The 20,871-nt window shown below is 43.2% G+C and overlaps 2 protein-coding genes across 2 annotated transcripts in view; both read left to right on the forward strand.

The window, feature by feature from the left end:
• LOC139641809 (adenylate cyclase type 9-like) overlaps positions 1–8,086 on the forward strand; it is a 40,384-nt gene extending 32,298 nt beyond the window's left edge. The window contains exons 3-10 of the mRNA XM_071516413.1: positions 824–934; positions 1,338–1,594; positions 1,823–1,925; positions 3,085–3,293; positions 4,067–4,226; positions 4,585–4,727; positions 5,340–5,371; positions 6,723–8,086. Coding sequence (XP_071372514.1) covers positions 824–934; positions 1,338–1,594; positions 1,823–1,925; positions 3,085–3,293; positions 4,067–4,226; positions 4,585–4,727; positions 5,340–5,371; positions 6,723–8,086 — 2,379 coding nt within the window. The remainder of the gene's footprint in view (positions 1–823; positions 935–1,337; positions 1,595–1,822; positions 1,926–3,084; positions 3,294–4,066; positions 4,227–4,584; positions 4,728–5,339; positions 5,372–6,722) is intronic.
• A 4,352-nt stretch (positions 8,087–12,438) lies between these two features.
• crebbpb (CREB binding protein b) overlaps positions 12,439–20,871 on the forward strand; it is a 47,930-nt gene continuing 39,497 nt past the window's right edge. The window contains 1 exon segment of the mRNA XM_071516407.1: positions 12,439–13,245. Within this exon segment, the coding sequence (XP_071372508.1) occupies positions 13,158–13,245 (88 nt within the window). The 5' untranslated portion in view covers positions 12,439–13,157.

A 20,871-nucleotide genomic window follows, 5' to 3' on the forward strand; every position in this document is an offset into this window, starting at 1 on the left:
ACACACACACACACACACACACACATTCACCAGCACATGGCTCACACTGACAGCTCATACTCTGTGTTCTTCAAAGAGGCTTAATAGCATTTGAATGTGTGAAAGGATTTATTGGGCAGGTGTAGTGAGAAATGTGTGTGTGTATCCCACTGTAGGCTCATATCCCAGTGTAGCAATATAGATGCAGTGTGCTTTATCTCTGTGTGTTTACATTATATAGGGAGTGTGTGTGTGTGTGTGTGTGTGTGTGTGTGTGTGTGTGTGTGTGTGTGTGTGTGTGTGTGTGTGTGTGTGTGTGTGTGTTTGGCACATCAATGCTCCACACTACCTTGTACATGTCTGTGTCATGGTCATAGCATAGCATAATTATCATGTCTCTCTCTCTCTCTCTCTCTCTCTCTCTCTCTCTCTCTCTTTCTTGCTCTCTCTTTCATTCTTTCCATTCTGTTTCAAGAGGATGAGTGGGATGACAATACAGACCTTGAGCCCATCCAGACCTCCTCTACCCCTCCTCTTCCTCTCCGTCTTTCTCAGTTGGCTCTGCCACTGCTGGTGAAGTAGATTATGTCCAGCCAACAAAAAAGATGGGAAATGAGTGGCAGACTTGTCATTGCATTTCCAGTTAGTGTTAAAGTGACAGGGTTTGTGTCACTGCTGTCTCATTGCAGCCGATGATCTGCGCCTGTTTTATCATCTCTCTGTCTCTCCTGCTGTCCCCAACACTCTTGATCTCTGCCATCTTTTCATATTTTTTTCTCTGCTCATCTGTTCCCCTTGATCAGTATCTCTCCCTTTATTAATTCTCTTTCTTCTTTCTCTGCAGTCTCCCTGTGTCTCCTGCAGTGTGGTCCTGATACCAGGGGAGGATCAGGTTCTGGAGGAAGGAGCGGTGCAGAACGGCTGCCATGACGACCACAAGAACAATAGCAACAAGGTTAGCCTGCTGTCATTACCTCAGCCTGACGAATGGGACTTTAAACTGTTTATCTCAGATGGTGACAGTGACATCATTACATGATCAAAAGCAGTTTGACATTTTCAGTTTGAATTAGACTCCGTACTTACAACTTCACTATCTCACAGTTTAGAAAAGAAAGTCCTACCAAGGCAGTTCTGACATTTTTTGACATTTTGTTTCACTTTGTGGCAGGCTGTAGAGAATCCCATTGGTTAAAATGTACAGTGCATCCCACTGCAGATAATGTAGTATGTGCAGAATAGGCTCTTTCTCTCTTTTTCTCTTGCGTGGGACCAGGATCAATAACTATGCCCTCTTTTTGGAAATTCAGGATGAGTTTTCAGGCTCCATCTCTCTTCCTGCCTCTTCTCCGCCCCAGGACCCCTCCACTCTGAAGTGCTCCCCAGCGGCCCCCGCAGGGCGTGGCCCCAAGTCCCTGAACGGCCTGCTGAGTCCTCGGCTGGAGGCCCTGACCAACAGCCAGACGTCGCTGTGTGAGATGCTGCAGGAGAAGGAGAAGAAGACGTGGGGCGGAGGGGCGATGGGCATGGACCACTCAGCGCTCATCCCTCTACGCTCCAAGAACTTCAGAGAGAGGAGCGACGCCCACTTCGTGGATGTCATCAAAGAGGACAGGTGAGTTGTGTTGGCTACTTTTCGCTTGAGGATGACTGAAGAGTTTATGCATTAAGATGAATCCTTAAACATTTAATGACTATATAGACAAAGCCCAGCTGTTCGTGTGATTTGTTGTCGACTCCCCGGCCTATCAGGAGTTCTTTTTTGTCATTTTTGAGTTTCATTTTGTTCTGTTAAGAGTCCTAATGTGTATTCTGTACTGACTGTTCTCTGTGCCTCTGACAGCCTGATGAAGGATTATTTCTACAAGCCCCCCATCAACAAGCTGAGCCACACCTTCCTGGAGAAGAGCCTGGAGTCTGCCTACCGGACAAGCTACCAGGAGGAGGTGTGTGTGTGTGTGTTCGTGTGTGTGTGTTTGTGTGTATTTCTATCTCTCTCTGTGTACTGTGAGCTTGACTCGGTTGTTTTTGGTCTCACTATGATCTGACAACAGTTCAGACTTCAAAACTGTCAGGGAAAACCAATGTCTTCACACTGATGCTGGTTATCCTGTCTCTGCTGCCTTCAGATATGAGTGTGCATGTGTGCCTGTGTGTGGGCACGTCTGTCTGTCTGCCTGTCTGTCTGTCTGTGTTTCTTTGTGTGTCTGTGTCTTGTCTGGGAAGCCTGTAAAGCACTGCGCTATGACCAGACCAGTCAGGACTGCGGCAAAGAGAAATCACTGCAGGACCTCACAAGCAGTGTTGTATTAGCTTGTAATGTCCTCTGCTGGTGTAGCCTCAGAAGTGCATTTTCAATCTCACAGCTGTAACTGTTGCTACACTGTGAAGTCTTACTGTCTGTGTTAATAACATGGGAACTGCAATAGATTTCACTCGAGACTTTGGTAGTTAATTCATTTGTTGTTAAGGGTTTCTTAATTAATTTCCACTTCCTGTTTACCCAGAAGGAATCTGTGCTGAGTGCTAGGCAAAGAAGATAAGCATTTTATGCCATTCAGCTCAATCTTAACAAATAATAATAATAATACTAATAATAATAATAATGATGATTCATTATTTCTTGGGGGCTGGAGCCTACCCCATCATGTCTTGGGCAGAAGGCAGGGAATAATAATAATAATAATAATAATAATAATAATATTTATAATAATACAATAACAAATTTAATCATTTCACAAAAGGGAACACAAACTTTTTTCAAATCAGTATTACAAGCTGCAAGACTTAGGGATTCATTCCTTCATTCATTTTCTTTACCCACTTATTCCTATGCAGGTTCATGGGAGGCTAGAGCCTATCCCAGCATGCATTGGATGTTAGGCAGGGAAACACTCTGGACAGATCATCAGTCCATAGCAGATATAAGGATGACCTGTACAATTTGGGAAATACCATATATGTCCTGCCTCCTAAAATAAAATCCATCTTCTAACTACTTTCCCTTCTTGTACCTTTTTATATTCCTGTGTCCATTTTGACTTTTTTCCCCTCCACTGCCTTATTTGTCCTCTGCTTTTGTCTCTCTCTCTCTCTCTGTCCCAGGTGGAGACCCAGGCGGCAGTGCAGACCGTTGCCAGCCCAACATTCAGCTCTTTCCTGGACATGCTGCTGTGCTGCGCAGTGTTCCTGGCTCTCTCCCTGGCCTGTTTCCTTCGGCCGCTGCTCACCCAGCAGAGTCCGTCCACACCGGCTCTCATCCTGACTGCTGGTGCCGCCCTGCTGGAGGCCCTGGCTCTGCTGTTGGCGATACGGTGAGAGACACAGGGGACGGAGGAATTAGAGGCATATGGTTTGCTTGCGGGAGCTGTGACTGGATTATCTTCACCTGCCTGAGGAAGTCAGAAAATTGCATTTGCTAAATTGTTTATGCACATGAGAAAATCGTGTTATGACTGGCAGTTTACATGATTATCACATAAGCTTGTTGTTCATAGGTATGTGCTTTCTGCTGTTATGCCTTTTGATTTGAAATGCTAATGAGGAAGTGGGAGAGTGGGTGGGCAGTCCACTCACCTTAAATGTTTTTTTTTTTATTCAGACAGTTGGAAAGCAGAAAGGAAGACATGATGAGGAATGCTGGGCAGTGAGAAAAAGCCTTTCTTATCTAAGTGCACAGATAAATACATGCAAAAATTTAATCAAAAACCTCTTGGAGGTCACAGATTAAATCCCAGGCAGTATGATCATACAGATTATGCATTGTTTCTCTTCATATAGAATGTTTAGCTGAAATGTATTAAAATAAATAAATTGGTCCCTATTTACGAGGCTTCTCAAAGTCGGTGCACTGATCATGAATCAGTGATCATCTGTTAAAATGAATGGGATTATGATAGAGCTAGGTGGTCTTGTTTACTGACCCTTGGTTAGCAAACATGTACTGAGAAACATGTACATGCCCTGTATTAGCCTAATATTCAGGGTGGGGTCAGGCTGGGGTCAAATGGAATATCACGAATATCAGAATGTAACGATGAATCCGATATTTTAACTGCGCATGCTTCCTCTCCTCCTCCCCCTCTAGCATGGCCTTCTACCTGGACAGTGTGCTGAGTTGCACTCGGGCCCTGATGAGGGCCATCTCAGGCTGGGTACCACGCCATCTCATAGGAGCCGCCCTGGTGTCACTGCCTGCTGTGGCTGTCTTCTCCCATGTCACCTGTGACATGCATCTCTCCATCCAGGTGGACTGCTGTTACTTTCATAGGTAGAAGATATCCCACTCAGTTGTCCCTGTATTCAGGGATGGATCATGAGGATTTTGGATACTGGCAGTGTTATTTGGCTGCTGTCTCTGTAGCATCTGTATTGGCCCCCAGTCAAATTATGCACTAGTGAGGAGAGTTTTGCTCTTGCCTGACCTGTAAAGCATGCTACCTGTAAGGCTACCAGGCTAGGATCATTTCCATCCCTGACTATATTAGACTCAACTTTTGTCTGTCAGTTGTATGTTAAATACAGCTAATAGTTAGTGTTATGTATGTAATAATCCTGGGCTCTTTTGACTAATGAAGGTTGCTCTGTGCCCTGTCTGTTCCCCAGTTCACCATGTTCACCTGCTGTGCTGTCATCATAGCCATCATCCAGTACTGTAACTTCTGCCAGCTCAGCTACTGGATGCGTTCGGCTCTAGCCACTTTGGTGGGACTGGCGATGCTGGCCTTGCTCTTCAGCCCCCCCTGCAGGTATTACACACTCATCTACTGAAGAGGTTTCAACCAAAGGGAATAACAGGCCCCATTTACACTTGTCATTTCATGTGTCTTATCTGGATAGTATCCAGATATGATTTATCCACATTCCATTTACACCTGGCCACATCAATGCATCTCCGTTAGCCAGATAGAAATCTGATTGCATCTCTCCCTGCTTTCCCGCGATGTATGCAAATGTGGAGATGGCAGGTGCCACAGAAATTCCGATTTTGTATGCATTTCTGCGTATTCTTCAAGTTAGACAGCAGGCGCTACTTCACTCAGATTATAGAAAAACACTTGTAGAGAGAATGTGCGCACCGCTACAGAAACTGACCCAGTGTGCGCACATTTTGGAGACAGTGGGGAATGGCGACTTTGATGGCAAAGCAGTGAAATAAAATAAAAATGGCCTTTACACTCAGTTCATTTCCATGCCGACTCTACAGCAAATTAGAAATCCCTCTAATAATAACATTCCATGTCAGAAGACCATCTACAACTACATAGTGTCTTTGTTGACGCTTTTTCTTTTTCGGTTGTCCAAAAAGCATCTACATTTCATTATAGCCTCATATATGGTGTAAATTAGTTTGAAGTAAGTGCATTACAGTCTTTTAGCAGAGCCCCAATTTGTTTCAAATAATTGCGACAAATTCAAGGTGTTAAGCAACTGGACTTAATGTCATAAGGTTATAAATTTGTGATGCGTTATGGTTTTGTGGCGCATTGGAGATACCGGTGCCGAGCGCACAGCCGTCCTCTACAGCCAGCTCTCCACCACTGCAATGAACTTCTTGGGGTCAACCTTTATATCTTTATATATATTTTTATTTTTACTGTAGTTTTAGTTTTATAAACAGTCCGGCTGTTGGAGCTGGCAGCATTAACTGCTGCTGTGACATGTTGCCACTCAAACTTTATTATGTCGGTGATGCCTGGACTGAAGCCACCCGGGAAATTTCTCTTTTCCGTCTTTGTAATTTTCTCACACAGAGAATGGAAAGACAAGCACATTTACATGCATCAGTATTCATTAAGGGCGTTGTTGAGAGACATTGTTCCGTTTGGGAGGAGCTGATGGTTGATGCATTTACACTTGGCAAACTTGAGGATCGAATGCGTCTCAAACCACCTCCGGAAGTGGTTTGAGCAATCGGATACAAAACCGTCTCCAATGCATCTTGGTTGCATTTACACTTGGCTTTTTTTAAGTGGCTCTGTGTAAATGGGGTTACAGAGAATTTGTTGTTGAAAATGTGATATCACTTTAAAATTTGTAATGAACAATACTGTAAAGACTTGATGACACTGGGTTACTCATTTGAATTTGGGAATAAAAAAAGAGTACATGATCAGAGCAGTATCTTTAGCTCCACTTAGATTCATTGATTATTGCTACCTGTGTTTTGTCTCCTCCAGTGTTGCCAACGGTCTGTTTTTCTGGTGAGTACAATGATAATCCATGCACATTATTGTATATGTTCAGTATAGTTCATTCTGTGGCACATACTTGGCTTGCTTTGCTGTCACCATTATCCCTCTGTATCTCTGCTCACACCTTGTTTATACCTGTGCACAGTTCACATGGTAGCGTTGTAGACAACACAGCAGAATGCACAGAGCTTTTTCTCATTTGCGCTTAGCTGTGAAGAAGGCATGCATCACTGACCAATCAGTTTTCCTCTTTTTGATAGACAGCTGCTGGTAACCACTCATGTGAACTGCCTGCATGATGCGCAGTTGAAATTTTGGCAAGGTGCATGTAACTTACACCAAGAGCTTCTGCAGCTGCAGATCCCCACAGCCCTCTGTGGGTATCAGCTGTACACCGTCTTGTTTTGACATGCAAAACTCAGAATCATAAATAATAACACTTCCTCCATCCTCCATCCCCTTCATGTATTCCCTTCCCTCCTTACTATTTCTTCTCTCACTCTCCTTCCCTTTCCCCAAATGTATTTTTCTCTTTCTCTTCCAGGTCAGATGATCAGACCAATAACAGCACCATGAGTGTGATTGACAGCCCAGCAGACCCAGACCCAGCACCCGACCCGCGGGACCTACTGGCCCCTGAAGCCTGCGTGGCCTTCTTCCTGCTCCTCCTCCTGGTCTGGTTCCTTAACCGTGAGTTTGAGGTCAGTTACCGCCTGCATTACCACGGCAACGTGGAGGCTGATCAGCACCGCATCAAGATCCAGAACATGAGGGACCAGGCCGACTGGCTGCTCCGCAACATCATCCCCATCCACGTGGCTGAGCAGCTGAAGGTCACCCAGAGCTACTCCAAGAACCATGACAATGTGGGCGTGATCTTTGCTAGTATTGTTAACTTCAGTGAGTTCTATGAAGAAAGCTACGAGGGAGGCAAGGAGTGCTACCGCGTCCTCAATGAGCTAATCGGAGACTTTGATGAGCTGTTACGTAAGCCTGCCTTCACCAACATCGAAAAGATCAAAACCATCGGTGCCACGTACATGGCAGCTTCAGGACTCAATGCGCAGCAGTGTGCAGATGCAGCCCATCCTCACGCCCACCTCCGGGCGCTGTTCGATTTTGCCCTGGAAATGATGCACGTGGTGGACGACTTCAACAAGAACATGCTCGGCTTCGGCTTCAAGCTTCGCATCGGATTCAACCATGGTCCTCTAACAGCAGGCGTGATCGGCACCACGAAGCTACTCTATGACATCTGGGGCGATACAGTCAACATTGCAAGTCGCATGGATACCACAGGCGTGGAGTGTCGTGTCCAGGTCAGCGAGGAGAGCTACTGTGTGCTCAGTAGCATGGAATATGAGTTTGACTACCGTGGAACCGTTAATGTCAAGGGCAAAGGTCAGATGAAGACCTTCCTGTACCCCAAGAGCAGTGACAGTGGCCCCGTGCCGCAGTACCAACTCTCCGTCTCACCGGAGATCCGGGCGCAGGTGGACGGCAGCATCGGGCGCTCGCCCACTGATGAAATCGCCAGCATGGTGCCCGCAACCAGCGTGACTGCTAGCAGTACCAATACTGTGGTGCCCAGCACCAGCACAGGGGTTGGCATTGGCCTCTTGGGCCACGAGAGACAGGCAGAGTGTGGAGAGAGGGCAGACAGCCGTGAAAGACGTCCTTCCACAGAGACTTCTCATGCCAGACGCTCCTCGTCTTACGCTGGCCTGACATCTCTGCCTATTACCAATCTAGGAGGACCTCCTCCCTCTACGAATAACAAACAGCTCATCATCTCTCCCTCGGTCCAGCAAAATACAACCCAAAATTCCACAGAGGAGTCACAGAAAGACGTAGAGAAGGACAAAAACGAGGATGATTATGACAGTAACATTGGAGAGCTAACCAAACTTTAAGAATTTTCTACAGTGGCACTTTTATCATTAATCCTCTGCCCTTTAAGCTCAGTCTCTTGTTCCTGCCTGTTGGCATTTCTGGAGTTTGGGGTGCGTTTGGTCCTAGCCCAGATAGAAACAGAGTACAGGGAAAGACCCAGAGGGCTGTTTTCTGCATCAGCCAGCCAGCAGGTTGTCTTTGGTCTTAAACTGATGGCCTGATTGGCTGATATTATCAGTGGAGGGTGCTGGGTGGACCACAGAAAGCGTGTCAGGCAGGAACACACGTAGGACATGGGAAGATGCGATGGCCGACTCTGAACATTCTCCTACTTGCTACAGATCCCATCGTCTCCCATTAACCTACTTGATTATCAGTAACACCTTTAATCTCAAATCTTTGAATTTTGTTTTGCCTTTTGTATTTCATATGTCTTTTAAGTGCCTTTAGAATAGAATAATGTGTAGACTAAGCCTTTTTGGGTGAGGGAAGAGTAAGAGATCTAAAGGGAAAAACAGTGCAATGTTTTTTGGAAGAAAATGCTTTGCTTTTGTTACAAGTTTACTTTTTTAGTCTGTGATGTTTTGCAGTCTCATTTTGCAGTGTTATTTCTGCCTTTTATCAATGAAGAGCTCAACAAGCTGACCTTATAGTGCTACCATTTGAGGGGAATCGAAAGGGGAATAAGATAGATGCTCTAAGATTAAGTATTAGTATTAATACAATCTGCATTAAAACGCTGCAGAGGACGTTTTCATGTTCATGTTTTCATGAAAGACAGAGCAGAGACTAATCAATACAGGCTGAGGAGGCCTAGCTGTGTGCCGTGTGTGTATGAATATGTGTGTGTGTGTGTGTGTGTGTGTATTTGTGTGTGCGTGTGGTAATAGAAGCGGTCCAGGGTTTCCTGCAGAGAGGTGCCTATGAGTTCCCCTACAGAACTGATGAAACTGCAGGATGACGAAGAGTTCTGGAGCACAATCGAGAAAAAACGAAGTCCCTCCTGCTGATGTGGCAGCTTTTTCTCCGGCCTTGGTTCAGATCTTTGTATAGCCTCAGTCCTGAAGCATGACAGCCTCAGCTAGACTTTTAGCCAGCATGCTAGCAGCAACAGCATTGTAGATGAGGCTAACTGTTAGCGTCAGAGGCTAGTACAGTGTATGTGTCCTCCCCTGTGACCCAGGCTAATGCTCCTTTGGGAACTCAAACTGTGTTTAATGTTGATGGGTATTTCAATGGATCCTACTAGGCACTGCTATACCTGTAGGGCATCTTTAGCTGTGATATTAGATCAATTAGATGAAGCAACTGTCTAGATGGCTACAGATTACACTGTGTGCTAGTAGGTGGGATAATCAAAAGGGAACGTCACAAATCAAACGAAAACTTGTTTTATTGTATTTTATCACGAAACTTGAACTATTAATGTGAATCTCCCCACTCATGTCTATGATTTGAAAAAGAAATTAATGGATGCAAACAGATTGCATCAGCTTCTTTGTATTTACAGTGTCATGAAACTTAAGAGTGTCACTGCAAACAGTGCAACTAATTCATTCCATATGACTCTCTAGGTGTTTTACTCTGTTTATCTTCATTGATTTTCATACTGTTGTGTTATTAGTTATTGAGGAAATGCTGTTGATTAAACTGTACATGTCCCATGACAGCTACTGCACTCTCCCCTCCCTCTCTCTCTCTCTCTCTCTCTCTCTCTGTTACTCTCTTTCTCAGCAAAAAGGATTGTGTGCTCAGAGGCAACAAAAAAATTGCATTAATATGAATTCCGCTTTAGTGTCTTATTTTTGACATTTAAGTGTCAACCTCCAACCATTTTTGAACATTTATCATCTCATAATCAATGCTCTAGGTAATAAAAGAGACAAACATAGGTGGAACAAAACATGGACCCAATTTGCCTTCTTTTTGACTGAAAATACAACTTATTTCAACAACATCACTTAACATGTGTTTTTAGTAGTCAAGTTAATTTGTTTTACGCTGGTTTCTTTGTGTGGAGTTACAGTAGCTTGTGCCTTTTAGCTTCCAACTTAACCTCCCCAACGTTCTCTCGATTGTCAGCTCTCAGTTTCATTTGTTTCTCAAGATTTTGAGTATTTCTCGAGAGCTTGTGCTATGCATAAGCAGGAGAATGTTTACGTTTCCTCTTTGAATCATGTTTAATTTTGATGAAGACTCACAATATCATGAAGTTTGAGCAAGAGTTTGCGCTCCCATACCTTTGAGCAGTGCCTTTTCTTAACAAACACATTTTCTAGATTAATTGGCCTTATTGCAGTTTTTTTGAATTATTTTCGTTTGGCTTTGTATTTTGTACTGTATATTATTGCTCAGATGGAGTTAGGTTGTTTTAAATGCAATAATACATGTGAAGCATCATTGGATTGAAAGGGAAAAATGACCTTTATGCGTTTGAGCACACAACCCTTACAACAGCACCAAATTCTATATACTATACTACAATAAAGGGATGCTTAGAATAATCAGTGTTGCTTTTTATCAAAGGATAAGTGCTTAATAGAGTTTATGACACTTGAGTGCCATGTAAAGTGCATAAGCTACGTTACTTTTTTTCCTTGGTAATTTTGATAAGCTTTTTTGAATAACATCTTTTTTTATGAACTCTGAACATCTGATATATTGTTTCTTTCTTTGCTGGATTACTGTATTCGGTACAAACAGGAACAAAGGGAAAGGGGTGTAAACTCACAGATTTGACAGAGACCAGGTTTTGCCACTTAGAAATAGCTTTGTTTTTTTTTTGGAGTGTCATCCTGCCTTCTCTGCAAATGTGAGCTTCTATGTCGATGGGTTAGATTTGAGATGTAAGTGACATTCTGAACTAGCAGAATGGCACACTAGGAATATTTTGATGCCAAAGAGTGTCATTGCCATCTCTTGAATTTTTTGTTGTTGTTGTTGTATGTCTTATCTCCTTCTCGATTTGCTGGTTCTGTTGTGCACGTTTAAGATGAGTCATTTATATACTCGCTGTTAAAATATACATTTGCACAAAGCACTCACTTTTTATGTACATTATGCCTTTATATTGTATAGTGTCTGAGCATTTTCTATTATTTATACATGCGCATGTACTAGATTATTCAATAGTATAAGGAACTGGGTAGAGTTATAACAATGTTGGAATAATACTTGTGTGTTCTGTTTGCCTGCATGTGTGTAAAGGTGTGTGAGTGTTTGTGAAACTGTGTGACGGTGTGTGTTGTGGACGGGATGCTTAAACCGTAGTAGGGATGTGAGCCGGACATTTGAGTCAACTTTATCAACACCCATCTCAGAAAATATGACAAGTCAGGACAGTTAGGCTTCAGTCACGCCTGGGGATTTTATCGAATTGGTCCCATGAAAACGGCAAAGACAGTACTAGATTTCTGTGGGTAGGCAGTGTTTCAGTAGCCTGCTATAGCCAAGTTCTAATGAATTGTTGCTCTCTTTGGGATTGTTTTTGTATATAGTACGCTAAGAGGTATGCAAATGAAGGTTAAAAATTTAATAAAGTAAGTTGCTGGGAAATGTTGTCCTGTTGAATTTGTAGCCTGGATTATGTATTTACACCTCAGGTTACCCAGCACCCACCCAGAAGAAATGATGAGGATTATTCTTCACATCTATGGCTGATTCCATTTGTTTAAAGTGTAATTGGTCAAAAATATTAGAAAATGTTTGAAATGTGACATAGAGCTTTTCCATGAACATCAATCAGCACTCAGTTACAGCAACACAGGTCTATTCTAATACTTTTGTGTTTCAATTTATTTATAATGGAAGAAGGCTCAGAAGTAGGAGAGGGTGTAGGACTTAATTCAAATTTACACACATTTGCACATACAAACGAAATGTATGAAATACCTTAAGAAAATCACTCTAATATTCCTACTGTAGTCCTATGGGTACTTATATAATGTCTAGGGTGCTATAATATTATAGGAATGTTAGGGGCTGTTTGAGGACTTGTTGCTGTGATATTTGTATATGTGATATTTGTATATTATCCCCCTAAAATGCATTGCTTTTTTCTGTGTTTCGTACGTACATTTGTGAGTAAACGTGTGTGTGTGTGTGTAGCATAGTTTGAATGAAGTCTTACACCATCTCATAGAGAACAGGGGACATGTAGCTTATAGTAAATTCTATTTTTTGGGTTATTCCACCCCTAGAGGCTACTTTACGTGCGTCCACATGACGCACGGTGGGACATAGGTTTACGTCAGGGCGTCATAGCACGGCACCTCCCCCTCCTCCCCCCCACAGTCTAGCTGGGAAGAAAAAAAACTTTTTTTTGTATCGGAGGAATCAACATCCGCCATCTTGACGCGGCTCAGAATCGGGATTTCGGGGGGAGCGTTATTTTTAAAAACCGATTCGAGCAACCCAGACCGGGCTCAAACGGCTTTTTCGTGCAGAAAATCGAAGTATTTATTCTTTCGAAGAGAATTATTGCAAACATGTGAAGATTGGATGGGTTTTTGTCGTCTCGAAAGCCCCTCGTATATTTGATTTCCCTTTTAGAGAGCGCCGCTTCTCGCCGTATCTCCATTCCGAGCCGATGTATTTACCGGGAGACAGCGTCGAGAAAAATAATTCGCTTCATAGAAAATATTTGTTGAATTTTGCTCTTTTTATTTAAGCCAAAACTAGATTTTATGGCTGTTCGTTTCGGCTACGAAAAAAATGATTCTGTATAGACGTGAAACCGGCGATCTACGGAGAAAGGGATTTGTTTACGCTTTGTGTAATATTTTATGATTGATTTTTATTTATTTTTCTCGAACTAAAATAATTTTTGGACGTAATTATTGGGGATAATTATGTGGGTGTTGGGTGTTGGATTATCATGGGTTGATTGTCGGCGGCGAAGCGTGGCGCTGTTGCCCTTCTTTTGAAACATTTTTCTCTAGGCAGCATTTCGCTAGTCTGCCAGCTAAACCAGTTAAATTTCCCCTTTACGCGTAGAAAACGTATCAGTTAATACGTGCCAGAAGCTGACAAGTTGGACGGACCCTGTTTTGTTTTTTTTCTGCATCACCATCCACACACTTGTCGAGCAGAATGGCTGACAATCTGTTGGATGTTGGACCCCCCAATGCAAAGAGACCGAAGCTTAATTCACCTGCTCTCTCAGCATCAGACGGTCCAGGTAAGGACAGCACACCTTTTTAAAACTGTAGCAGGACGGGGAGGATGTGGTGTGTTACTTGCAATAAGTAACAATACAATAATACATTCATGATGGGTTGTCTTTATGTTGCTTTATGGAGCTGGATTCACTCACTTTAGGAAAAAGATCTACAGCAGTCCTATATAAAAAGTTCAGAGGGATGCTATACAAAATGTCATGGCAAAACTAGAAGTCCCTATAGGAATGGCACAGTAATACCATAGGAGATGGGGGAGGGTGGGGAATTACAAAAATTGCGATTAGGTCACTATAAACTGTTGACTACCACAGACACACTATCACCACAGGAACATTACGACTATTACAGTGATTTTTCAACTGGGACGCTTCTACCCCTGTAAGCGCTCAGCCACTTTAATTAAGCTCCCCAATGTAAAAAATAAAATAAAAAAATAAAAATGGCATGTACTCATCATTTTCAGCTCTGAGATGAAATGGGGGGGGGGGGGACGGAGACGGTGTATCTTTGGAAATTTGATCCTACCTTTTTGTCCAGTTGTTTCGTTTCAAGGTTTTTTTTTTCCCCCCTCATCAGCTTTTTGGACCGGTGCTGTCTACACTCATCTCTACACACCACCATGTCCTCCTGTGTAACTGGACATGATGATAATGTGATCCTTTCTTGATCCCTGTAGGGGAAACACTGTTCGGTTTGGTTCAAAGTGCTGGGTCAGCTAGTGTGTACCTTGGTGTGTAGTAAGGGTTCAGTGTCTTGCTCAAGGACACTTCAGCAGGGCAGCAGGGACTTGAACCTGCTGTGTCTGATTGAAAAATATTCTCTGTAACCAATAGGTCACCCTGCCAATAAAGGTTCAGAACTTTTTTTTCTTTCAATGAAACACGTGAACATTGCTGTTGCAAAAAAAAAAAATCTGACCAAATATATTAGCAGCTTATATCTGTTTTGTACCCACATCCACCTCTTCTGCGGCCAATTTATCTAACCAGTCAAGCTATATAACATGACATAGCTGCAGAGTTGAGGAAAAACTGCCACCATAACGATACCAAATATCAGAAAGTAGCCTCAGGGTCTATATCTTCACCAATCCAACCTGCAGAACAACTTCCTCAGACTAGTAGACTCATATCGTGTAAAATTAAAGTGGCCTTTTTTTTTTACAACCTGTCATATTTTATGGCTAACATTGTGTGTGATTAGTGTGGTGGTTATGAGCATGCCGCCCTCTCACACATCTGTTGTGAGGTGTGTGTGTGTTCAGTGCACATTAACATTAAATGGTCTCCCAATGTTGTTCACACTCTTCAATACTGTTCCCGCTTCAGTGACGGGGCCAGAAGTGGCTGCAAGCTAGTTTGATGTGTTATTTGATAAGCTTAGTTTGTCTTTCATTAACTCAATCTGAAGCAGGCTAAAATCTTAAAGATCCCCAGGTCATATAAATTTGATGCTGGTCACCAGTTATCCCAGTCATCAACTATCATTGCTGTCCAAGAGGAGGCCAGTCCTGAGTAAGGAAGTGGTACATTTGGGGAAGCCTTGCAGCTTCACTCAGAAATCTTCTGGAAAATTTCAGTGTCAGGGTCACGGAGTCGATAATCCAGAAAAATTGATTCGGGAATTTCCTCCCTCAAACCCTAGTGAAATCCCTGGGAGTCTTCCTGGGTCAAGCATGCAAACGTTTATGACAGTCTTGTATCATATGCTTTCATGTAGAGCGAGAGAACCAATCACAAGAGACTCTGGGGCGCCATATTTAATTCTCCGACTTGCTCGTGGCAAACGTGTTTGAAGCAGGAGAGTTGGAAGTTTGAAAACCGCCAAAGTGAGTGCATTTTGTTTTAAAAAATGTTTGGAAATCGGATGGTGTCGTAGAAAAGGGAGGTAGCAGCCACCCGAGTAGAGGATGAGTTTAATAGAGGCCTACACATTAATAAGAGTAGGAGAAACCTGGCAGGGGCTCCTCATCTGCCATTTGTCTAAAACAATGACAAGTGGCGTCTTCCGTTGCACACCTTTAAACAGAAAATCAGGCCTCGTATCCACGTGATGCAACATTTTAGGGATAGTAGTTAATGGCATAAATAGGGGAAACCACTTGCACTGCCGGAAAAGTTAACACGACAATCTAACAGGTTCTGTGTGTGAAAGCGATTATAGTGTTTCTCTGGAAAGGAAGAGTGTTCAGTGGCTGTGTCTGAGCCTGGGATCCACTGATATATTGGCAGACTATCGGTATTGGCCGATATCGGCTTTAAAAAGCAATAGCGGTAGGCTATCTGTCTGATATTGTTTTTCCTGCCGATATTTGGCCAATTGTGGGATTGGCATCTTTGTAACCTTTTTTTCTCGGATGGTGTCACTTAATACAGCTGTTAAATTAGCATCAGAATAAAATGAACATATTCTTTTGTTTAAAATCACTTTTTATCTGGAGTTAGGCGTGTCTGAAAAGCCTTACCTGTGTTGCACCTGCATTTGTACTAAGATTCTTACAAAAATATGTATTGGCATCGGGCAATATTGGTGGGAAAATATCAGATATCGGTATCGGCCTCAAAAAAACATATTGGTGTATCCCTAGTCTCAGCACTACCTGTCGGTGTGTGATGTCAACAGCCAAGAGAAAATGATAGTACAGGGACTGAAGGGCTGCAAAGTTCTCATCAAGCTCCCTCCACACTCACTGTATGAGCCTACTTCTGACCCATTGGTTAGATCTGTGTTTTTTAGTTTCACTAAAACTGAAAGCAAGGTACTACTTCTCTTCAGACCAATACCACTGCATGATATTAGAATATAGTATCTTTGCCTGTATCTTTGTCAGCTGACCAGTCTAGTCACACTACTCTCCAGCCAAAAGAAATACCAGGTTGGATTCCTTTGATTCATATGTGAGGGATTCTCTTGAGGTTTTTTTCTGCCAGCAGTCACAAAACATGCACTGGCACTGAGGAGCTTGCTATCTAGTGAACATAGCTATGCTGATATGGTATTCTTTGTGCAATTGCTACTTAAGGCCCAGCGCCATCATTGACATTGTGGAAAGCATGGGCCACTTCATTTCAATGAGGCCAATTTTGGGATTACACCACCGCAGCCACCTCTTAAATCTCATCTTACACAGAGTACACAAGGCCTGATACAGTTGCTCAATTTAAATTGCAGCGGAGATCGGGAACATCTGTCTGCCATTTACAAACAGCTGAGAGATGTGGAGTTTCTTTGTTCCGTCTTCCTTGTCTTCTCTTGGTGGCTGCATTATCTAGCAGGCTGACAGCCTTCAGTCTTCAGCCAAGGTAGCTCATCTTCTCAGTGGGGTGACAGGAGCTGTCGCTGGTCAATAAAGCAGCCTGACACCAGACTGCCTCCCTACTGCTGCCAGAACCCCTCTGTGTCTCAGTACACACACACACACACACACACACAAACACGCATGTTCAGTATGACATTTCACTGTATCTTGTAGAACTGCTCTCTTTGAACTCCTGGACGCGGCTCGGGGTCTTAAGTACACCGAGAAGATTTCAAGTGCCAAGTTGCAGATGGCAGGATAAGCAAAGTAGTGTTTTGCTTGAGTCGAAAAAAGCCCTAATTCCCAGAAAATTCTCGGGCAGATCTGTGAAGAGCCCATAGTTTGCCGCCTCTCTCCTCTACCGTCCTTTTTTCTCTGCTTGCTCTCACTTGCATGCCTTTTTCATTCAGAAATGGACTCCGCGGATCAAGTGAATTAGCAATTCTGCAAGTATAGGACATCAATTTACAGAAATGTGAACAGAGGTGTTTTCAGTATTAGGTCAATATTTCATTGATTTGTGACAGCACCTGGTGATTGGCGTATGTTTTTCTCACAGAGCTTGTAGTCTGACTGCACACCTCAACTGTTGAACTCAGAAGCAAGCCTACACAACTGAATAGCCCGGCTTATGGCCAATTTCTGAGCTTGGTCAGGCTTAGAAAGAAGTCATAAAATAGTACAGCTGGATGGGCTTGGCTCACTAAGTCACGTTTGCTATTGGTAAAGTCTATCCATTATCGGTGATATGACAGATAGCAAACACACCTCCTTCTGCCATGTCCAGCCCACTACACACTGAGTTGTCCCTTAAAGCCACAGATTAACATGCAGCATGTCTTTATGTGAATGTGTGACAGGTTTTTTTTATGACACTGCAGTCTCGTGTCAGTGTGTGTTTGTGCCCGTGCCCACAGGCCAGTGTCGGGCTTGTTTTCATTTGTACGGCTGAGTGGATGTGTCGGCGCCTGTGGTGAGAAATGAGCACCACTATCCAGCCCCACTGCTCACCTAGCGGGCTTCCCTCCTCCGTCTGGCCTGTGTGTATGGGCGCCAACCCCTGAGTGAGCATTATTCAGCTACGTTAGCATTAGCACACATACAGATACAGTCAAGCGTTAAAAATGCTGCCTTCCACCAGCTTGGGAAAGCAGCGGCAGGCGTTGCGCTGGTTCTGCCGGCTAATGTCTCGGCTGAAGCGGAACTGATTGAGAGGAGGAGCAAAGGAGGGGGGGGCACAGTGTTTCCCACACATAGACTTTACGTGGGCGGGCCGCCCAGGTATATTTACGGCCGCCAAAGTATATTTGGCGACCCATTTTTTTATTTTTATTTTTATTTTATTTTTCATCCGTCTGAGAGAATGACGCCATCCGCGATCGATTAACTAGTGGACAATCTCCCCTCGCTCTACCCCTCCAGGGTTTCCCACACATAGAAAACTTTGTGGCAGGCCACCACAATATCAACACTAACCAAAATGTTCTTTTTTTTCACTATTTAATCGTAGAACTGCGTGTAGCACATTGATTCGCTCAACCCCTAATTGCTCCATGCTATCTCTCTCTCTCTCTCGCTCTCTCTTTTTCTGTCTCTCTTTCTCTCTCTCGCTTGCTCTCTCTGTTGCCCCCCCCCTCTCTCTCTCTGTTGCTCAGTCTCTGTCTCTCTCTCACTCACTCTCTCACCGGACCCGTCTGTTCGCCTCCCACTGCACACGCGTGAGGGATATATTTTTTTTCCATTCCAAGAAGACGGCCGACGTTACTCCGTATACAGCTGAGTTTCCGAGATTAGCATGCTGTATAGCCTAGCTGCTAGTCAGTATCCACTGAGTGGACTGATAACGTTAATATTAACTTTTTAAACTCTGACTCTGAATGTTTGCTCCCTCAATCCAGATTAATATTGAAAAATATTTTCAAAGAAGGAAAATGACTCGTCCTGAGGAGGAGCAGGACAGTCTGGACCAGAGGAGCTGCTGAGCAGTAAAACAGAGTAGATAATAATGTCAAAGGCTAGTAATTTAACGATGTAAAGATACAGGTGAGACTGACAGCACAGAGAGATGTAGCAGGGCAGAGGGGCAGAAAAGCAGATTTCTCTGTAAAAGGGGTCTCATTTCTATTCTTCACCTTGTAGACAAAAGCAAGCAACAAATAGAACAGTGTAGCACTGTTTATATTTTTAAGTTATGTTATCTTTGACACAAAGTACTTTCTCCGGGGCGAGACTGGCAGACTTTCGAAACAGCGGGGAATTTTCATTTAAACCTCTCTGTCTGCCTGCAAAAGCTGAATAAAAACACTTTAACCTCTCTCTTGCCCTCCTCTCTCAGATGGCGTAGCCTTGCCGGAATTTTTCTTTTTCTTGTCATCTTCTCTGGCTGTGGTTTTCATAAATGCACTGTAGCAAATGACTGCATGCCCAGCTTTACAAGTGCAGCGTGCCACTAATTTTGCACATCTTGAAGTCATCACACCTCCTCTCATAAAGCACCATAATAAAAGTTTTACGCAAGTATTGCCAATCAAAGGCGAGCAAAAACAACCCACCATTGGGCCTCCTTATGTAGCCTAAATGTGGCATTAAATGTGCTGTAATTTTTTTCGCTAATCATACCAGACTGAAGAAAAGGAATGTGTCCCGGAGTGGCATGTTCTCAGACTGTGCTTAAATTGTATCTTGAAAGCACGGCCAATCTGAGACACCACTTTAGCCCCAGTACTGTTTATTTTACTGGGTTTAATGTTTGCTTATTGAATTTTAAACCTTGAAATCTTTTGAGAGAATGATACAATGACGTATATTGTAGATTTAAAGTGATGATCTGCAAGATTCTTGTTTTTCTTGATTTTGGTGACACCTTTGGTGCTAAGCAGTTATTGCTTTAGTGATTTGCACTCTAACCTGGTTCCAGACTCCTGAATCACGACCCGCCCACTCTTCAGATTTGGTCGAGTCATTGAGAGAGTCTGGTGTGGCTCTACTCAAAGGCGATTTCTCGATCGGAAAAACGATCGGGCCAGTCCGTGCCTTTGTGGGCGGGACTTAAGTTTGAACCGTTTGAACTGTTCCAACATATTGTCTTTGCAAAGACAAATTTTGTCAAAAGCGGCTGACATTCTTGGTAAAGTTTAGTAAATACTGCCAGCATCAGTGTAACTGAAAATAACATCAGAGCGGCCGGATACGTCAGCCACTTTTGATTGGTTCAGGGAAAATCAACACCCCCCCCACACAGAAAACGACTAACATGGAGGCAATGTGAAATGTTCGGTTTCGGAAGGGTTTTTGACCAGCCTCTAGACTCATAGGGATTTTAACTTTAGCGATAGCTGCCATATTACACAACAGAGAACTCCTTCAGTCTCAGAAAATGATACTAAAAGTTGCTGTAATGATCCTCAGTTATAAATAGGGATGCCCCGATAATGTTTTTTGCCGCCGATTGTCTATAAGCCATATCTGCCATACCGATCAGCCATACAGATAGTTTTTTTTGTTTTGTTATAGCAGCTGGTATGGTAGTATTATAGGTCTAACTGTTTCCATTTTACATACATTTCATCCATCAATTTGAGTCCTGGTTAAAAAGTATCCACATTTTCTTTTTTTCTACCTCAATATTTACTTGATCATTATGTAAACAAAACCATGTGCGTTCTCGGTAGCGCAACATGATTTAGTGAGATAACCGAAGCACAAGACTCAGACTGTTGCCACTTGCCTGTGTTGTTGAGTCGAGTTAAATAAATGGAGACACCCTCCGAAGATCCGTTTCACTCTTTGTTTTTGTATAAGTGAATGTTCTTAAGAGAGAGAGAAATTAGACTTTTCAGTTGCCTCTCCGCTGTTAGGGTCTCGACCGTCATCCAGTTCAGAACCGCGGACAGCGCTGCAGAGTGCAGACCGTTGTGTAAACAAACGCACATGGCATGCGATGAATTGATGCATTAAATAAGCAGAGAATTAAATGAGGGGAAGTAGCGGGCATGACGGACTGTGACGTTACTGGTTGTCCATGAAGATTTGTGTTTTTAATTAACATCCACACCGCCGACATGTTTTGAGGTGAGTTAGCATGTGACAATGACACCAACTCCGCTGAGAAATGGCTCACGTGTTTTGCGTCATCGATCCGTTTTTGCAATCGGCGACTATAAAACATTATCAGAATTCTCCGATCTCATATTTATACTGAATATCGGCCGAGTCCGATTGCTGGCCGATCGAACGCGGCATCCCTAGTTATAAATGTTTCAACTTCGTTAGTGTCAAATCGTGTATTTTCTCATCGCTTCCATGTTTAAAACAGCATCAAACACTA

This window comes from Centroberyx affinis, unplaced genomic scaffold (genome assembly GCF_046629955.1).
Source record: "Centroberyx affinis isolate AG114_WGS23_722 - 3 ecotype Tasmania unplaced genomic scaffold, CSIRO-AGI_Caff_v1 ptg000401l_1, whole genome shotgun sequence".
Classification (NCBI taxonomy): Eukaryota; Metazoa; Chordata; class Actinopteri; order Beryciformes; family Berycidae; genus Centroberyx; species Centroberyx affinis.